Source organism: Prunus dulcis, chromosome 1 (assembly GCF_902201215.1).
Source record: "Prunus dulcis chromosome 1, ALMONDv2, whole genome shotgun sequence".
NCBI lineage: Eukaryota > Viridiplantae > Streptophyta > Magnoliopsida > Rosales > Rosaceae > Prunus > Prunus dulcis.
In genome coordinates, this window is record NC_047650.1 from 20016309 (window position 1) to 20021986 (window position 5678).

A 5678-nucleotide genomic window follows, 5' to 3' on the forward strand; every position below is an offset into this window, starting at 1 on the left:
AACCTGAACTTTGCTGCCGATCCTCCTCCCCTTCCGGAGGGAATAACCGAGGAAATGATCGAGGAGTACAAAGGGGAGGACGCTGCCGAGGGCTCTGGGTCTGCCGAGGCTGCCGCCGGCGATGAAGCTTGAAGGCCTTTATTTCTTTTGTACTTGTAACTTTGTAATTTTCATTTTATTCGAAACACATTGGTGCCGAGGGCATCGTTTTATTTAAATTTAAGCTTACTCTTCTTATTCAATTGTCTCAGCAATTTCAACTTGGTGCCGAGGGCATTTTTTATCAAGTGTGTTTTGAATATGTTATAATTGCCGATCGCGTTATAACATACGCTAATTGCCGATTGAACATCGTTTATTGCCGTAGGCTAATAAAGACGCTTGTCGAATGTTAACTTCGAATCTGACAAGTCCCGATGGGATCTGTAGGGCAAAAACCTCGAAAATCATTTATTGCCGTAGGCTAATATAGATGCCGTAGGACGTTAACTTTGACACCATAAGCAGCCGTGGGCTAGTAGATCAATCAAAGAGACATTGAAGTAATAGTGCCGAAGACTTTCTATTAATTTCAGTTGAAGAACAAATACATTTTGAGTGGTTACAGTTTGGACCTGCCGTAGGCTAGGTTACTTGTAGTAGTATTTGAGATGCTCTACATTCCAAGGATGGCCGAGGGTCTTGCCGTTGGAATCTCTTAGTCGGTAGGTTCCTGAACGAAGGATACCGATGATCTCATAGGGTCCTTCCCAGGAAGGTCCGAGGGTTCCTTCCGTGGCATCTTTGGTTGCTAGCGATACTTTGCGCATGACCCAGTCTTCGATTCGGAATGAGCGGTGTCTGACCCTAGAGTCGTAATACCGAGAGACACGTTGTTTGTAGGCTTCATTCCGAAGGTTGACATGTGCTCGGTGCTCTTCGAGTAGGTCAAGGGTCAGAGAAATGGCTTCTTCGTTCGGCTTCGGTGCGAAGTTTTTCTTTCGGTAGGAAGGTTCGCCGATTTCCACAGGCACCACTGCTTCCGAACCGAAAGCCAGGGAAAAAGGGGTTTCTCCAGTGGACGTTCGGTAAGACGTCCGAATGGTCCATAGTGCTTCGGGAAGCTTTTCCGGCTAGGCTCCCTTGGCCTTGTCCAGCTGCCGTTTCAGTAGCTTCTTCACTATTTTGTTTATTGCTTCGACCTGACCGTTCGACTGGGGATGGGCTGGTGATGCGAAAAACAAGTTGATTTTCAGGCGGGTGCAAAATTGCCTGAAGAGTTCCGAATCGAATTGTCTACTGTTATCGGTAATGATTGCATATGGGATACCGAATCGGCAACAAATATGAGTCCAGACGAAATCCTCCATTTTTGCTGCCGTTATGGTTGCCAGAGGTTCGGCTTCCACCCATTTGGTGAAGTAGTCAACGGCAACCACTGCATATTTTACCTGCCCCTTGCTTTGCGGCATCGGACCGATTAGGTCTAGTCCCCATTGTGCGAAAGGCCAAGGGCTCACAATCGGTGTCAGAGGTTCGGCGGGGATATGCTGAACGTTACCGAAGCGCTGGCATTTGTCACATCTCTTCACTAGTGAATTAGCGTCCTGATGCATGGTCGGCCAAAAGTATCCCTGCCGAAAGGCTTTGTAGGCGAGGGACCGGGATCCAGAATGGTCGCCACACACACCGTTATGGATCTCCCGAAGGACGTAGTCCCCCTGCTCTGCCGTAAGGCATTTGAGATATGGGGTGGTGTAGCGACGCTTGTAAAGCACATTGTTGATGACAGTGTACCTTGCTGATCGGTATCTAAGCTTCCGGGCCTGGGCCTTATCTTTAGGAAGGGTGCCGTTCGTCAGGTACGAGTAGATATGAGACATCCATGTATCCTCATACCGTATGGTACACGTTTCGGAGGCTGCCGTGTTCGGTTGGGCAAGAATCTCCACCGGCACCTTCCTTCCGACCTTGTCGTTTATCGCCGAAGCCAGGCGCGCCAGTGCGTCGGCATGGCTGTTTTCACCTCTGGGGATCTGTTTGATCCCGTAGGCTTGGAAGCTTTGGAGTAGCTGATGGGCGGTTGAGAGGTAGGCGTGCATGGAGGCATCCTTGGCGGCGAAGTCTGCCGTTACCTGGTTCACGATGAGCTGGGAGTCGCTGTGAATTCGGATTTGCTTTGCATTCATGCTCTTGGCTAACCGAAGGCCGGCCAAGAGGGCTTCATATTCCGCTTCATTGTTGGAGGTTCGGAAGTTGAATCGGAGGGCGTACTCGATCTTGAGTCCGTCCGGTGTTGTCAGTACCAAGCCCGCTCCGCATCCTTGTTGGTTTGCCGAGCCATCGACGTGCAAACCCCATATGGGAGTTGAGGTGTCAAAGCGTTCGGCGTCTAGCTCGTCCGGCAAGACGGTCTTGGTAACCGCTTCGGGCGTCGACTGTGCTGTTGATGGGGTAAGCTCGGAGATAAAATCGGCAACAGCCTGGCCCTTTTCGGCGGGCCTCGGAACGAACTGTATGTCGAATTCCCCGAGTTCGATTGCCCACTTGATCAATCGGCCAGAAATTTCTGGTTTTCGAATCAATACCGAACTCACGGCAGTGCCAGATACCGAAAGGTAGAGGTAGAGAATTTCTTCAGGCAGTGGTTTTGACAACAGGGGGGCTTTGCTCATGTAGTTCTTTAAGTCTTGAAATGCCTTATCGCATTCGGCAGTCCATGTGATATTCTGTTTGCCCCCTTTCAAGGCTTTAAAGAACGGTACACATTTATCGGTAGCTTTCGATATGAAGCGGGTCAAGGCGGCCACGCGTCCGGTAAGGCTTTGAATGTCCTTCGTCGTCTTCGGCCTCTCCATATCGATGATTGCTTTTATTTTTTCGGGATTCGCTTTGATCCCCCTTTGACTGATCATGAATCCGAGGAATTTCCCGTGAAGATACACCGAAGGCCCATTTCTTCGGGTTCAGTCTCATCCGGTAGTCTTTCAGTATGCCGAACATGATTGATAAATTTTGCAGATGTTCTTTGGCAGTTCTGCTTTTTACCAACATGTCGTCAACGTAAACCTCCATGATGTTGCCGATGTATCCGGCGAAGATTTTGTTGACAAGCCTTTGATATGTTGCCCCCGCGTTCTTCAGACCGAACGGCATGACATTGTAACAGTACAACCCTTTGTCTGTTATGAATGCGGTGTGTTCGCTATCGGGAGGGTGCATGAATATCTGAGCAGTTCGTGGCCGGCAGTGGCGTCCACAAGCTGGTCTATCCGTGGTAACAGAAAGCTGTCCTTCGGGTAGGCCTTGTTGAGATCGGTATAGTCTTGGCACATTCGCCACCCGCCTGTGGCCTTTCTCACCATCACGGAATTTGCCAGCCATACCGGATACGTTGCCTCCCGGATGAAGCTGATCGTTTGAAGTTTATCGACCTCTGTACGCATGGCCTCGTATCGTTCGGCGTCGTACGATAGGCGCTTCTGCCTTACAGGCTTATAAGCGGGGGGAAATGCTGAGTTTATGGCTGATGACCCCTGGGGCGATGCTGGGCATATCCTCGTAAGACCATGCAAACACTTCCGAATGGTGCCGCAAGAAATTTATGAATTGCGTTCGGAGGTCAGCAGTGAGTCTTGTGCCGATCCTAACCTGGCGATCGGGCTGTTCATCGCTCAAGGTTACCGTCTCCATTTCCTCGGCGGACTGTGTGTAGGGGGTCGGGGACTCATCTCTTGGGTCGTCAACCGGTCCCGTGCCGTTCGGTAACCCCTGCACAGACATGATCTCGTCGGGGAGTTTGAAAGAGGTTGCCTTGAGAGCCGTGGCGTAGCAAGTTCGCGCACTTAACTGGTTTCCCCTGATTGCTCCCGTGCCGTTCGGGGTTGGGAACTTCATCAATAGCATGTGGGGCGAAAGATGCGCCTTAACCCTCGTAAGTGTCGTTCGGCCAACGATGACGTTGTATGCTGTTGGGCAGTCGACGATGAGGAACTGATCGTATGTCGTCGTTTTTCTTGGCGCTGTGCCAAATGTAATTGGCAGTTTCACACTACCGATCGGTTGGACCAGGTCCCCAGAGAAGCTTAACAGAGGTGTCAACTGCCGGTTGACTTGGTTGTCATTTATTCCCATCTCTCTGAAAGCTTCGGCAAAGATCACGCTCACGGAACTCCCAGTATCGATCAGTACTCGCCCTACATCGTAGTCAGCAATTTCAGCTCGGATGATCATCGGGTCGCCGTAGGGATAGAGGACTCCCTCTTCTTCCTCTTCGCAAAATGTGATCGGTTCCCAATGAACTTTTGGTACTTCCTGGTGCCGATTCACCTCTATACCGAATACCAGAGGAAACTGTGCAGCGCGCACGTACTGCTTCATCGAACGGTTGCTCATTCCCGCAACGGTAGGGCCACCGCTGATAGTGCTTATCATGTTTATCTGCCGAGTCGGATTCGAGAAATGTGAGGGAGTGGACTGCTTTTGAGACGCAAGTAAGCAGTCCCACAAACTTGAGGAGGATGTTTCAGCTGGAAGTTAGCTGGGTTCACAGAGGTTCAAGGGAGGGTATATCTCTTGGGTGAGAGTGTTTTTCACATGTATGAGATTAGAAGACGAATTTAATTGGGACTTCTTGTCCAATCTTCACCGCCGTCGATCTCCCTCCTCTGGCCACCGTTTCCGTCGAGCCAGGTATGGATTTTGAACCTCTCGAGTTGTTCTAGCTGCTTGTTGGGTAGGAATTAATCGGTTCTCAGTGTAGTTATTGGATTTTTGAATTTGAAAATTCGTCCGATTTTCGGCCTCCGTGTTCGGCCACTTCCGGTCAGTTTTTGGGGTAGGTCCAAGAACAAAAGTGGTTCCAAATATGGTGTTATACCTAGGGTAGGAGTTTGGAGCCGTGGTTTTGAGATTTTCCGCCGATGCGTAATCGCTTTGGACACCGATCGCTGCCGGCGTGTACGGTGGGGCATGGGCGAGGGTAGTGCTGCGGCACTGAGTCTTGATGAGATCCTTAGGTTGTCACGATGGCGTAGGAATTCGCAGATCTCAATTTGGATACCGTTTGAGCCTCGAACGGATTTTCCATATTGTGCGATTTCTGGGTTCAATACTGTTGAGCCGTTGGATCGTACTCAATTTCAGATATGTTATTCTAGATAATTCCAGAATCGTGTAGGATTCAACGGATTGTGAATCGGAGTCCCGGATACTCCGAAATCGAGAACCCTAAGGTTAGGGTTTAGAAATTATGCGATACACAATCGTGGTCAACCCGACCGTCCAATTCAGACCAGACTAGCAGGACATAGATATTTAAATGTGAGGAACTTATAGGAACTCTCGAATTGGTATTTGGAGGTCGTGGACCCCACGAGGTTCCGTATTGACCAATATGGAAGTTTATTACTTAGTGAGTCTCATGTCTTTTCAGACAGTTCTAAACATCTGAAATGCTTAAATGGGCATAAGAATGACTTTAAAGTTAGTGCACGCACTTCTAGGAGTCGGGGGTCAGGGTTTTAATTAAATACTTATACCGAGCAGTTTTATTAATTAAATATTCATGGTGGTTTAACCAGGCACCCGGGGCCAGGCAGACCCGTAGGAGGGACCTTCAGGAGGTCTAGCTAGCTCGGACCAGGAGTGCGTGGACTTTTATTTTATAAATGATTTTATGCAAATAAATTTCATTATTT

The 5678-nt window shown here is 49.3% G+C and overlaps 1 protein-coding gene across 1 annotated transcript; it reads right to left on the reverse strand.

Annotated features, from left to right (window-relative positions):
- Positions 1–1112: 1112 nt before the first annotated feature.
- On the reverse strand, positions 1113–2837 carry LOC117616101. Its single transcript, XM_034345314.1, has one exon. It carries the CDS (start codon positions 2835–2837, stop codon positions 1113–1115), a length of 1725 nt encoding a protein of 574 aa, XP_034201205.1.
- Positions 2838–5678: the final 2841 nt, after the last annotated feature.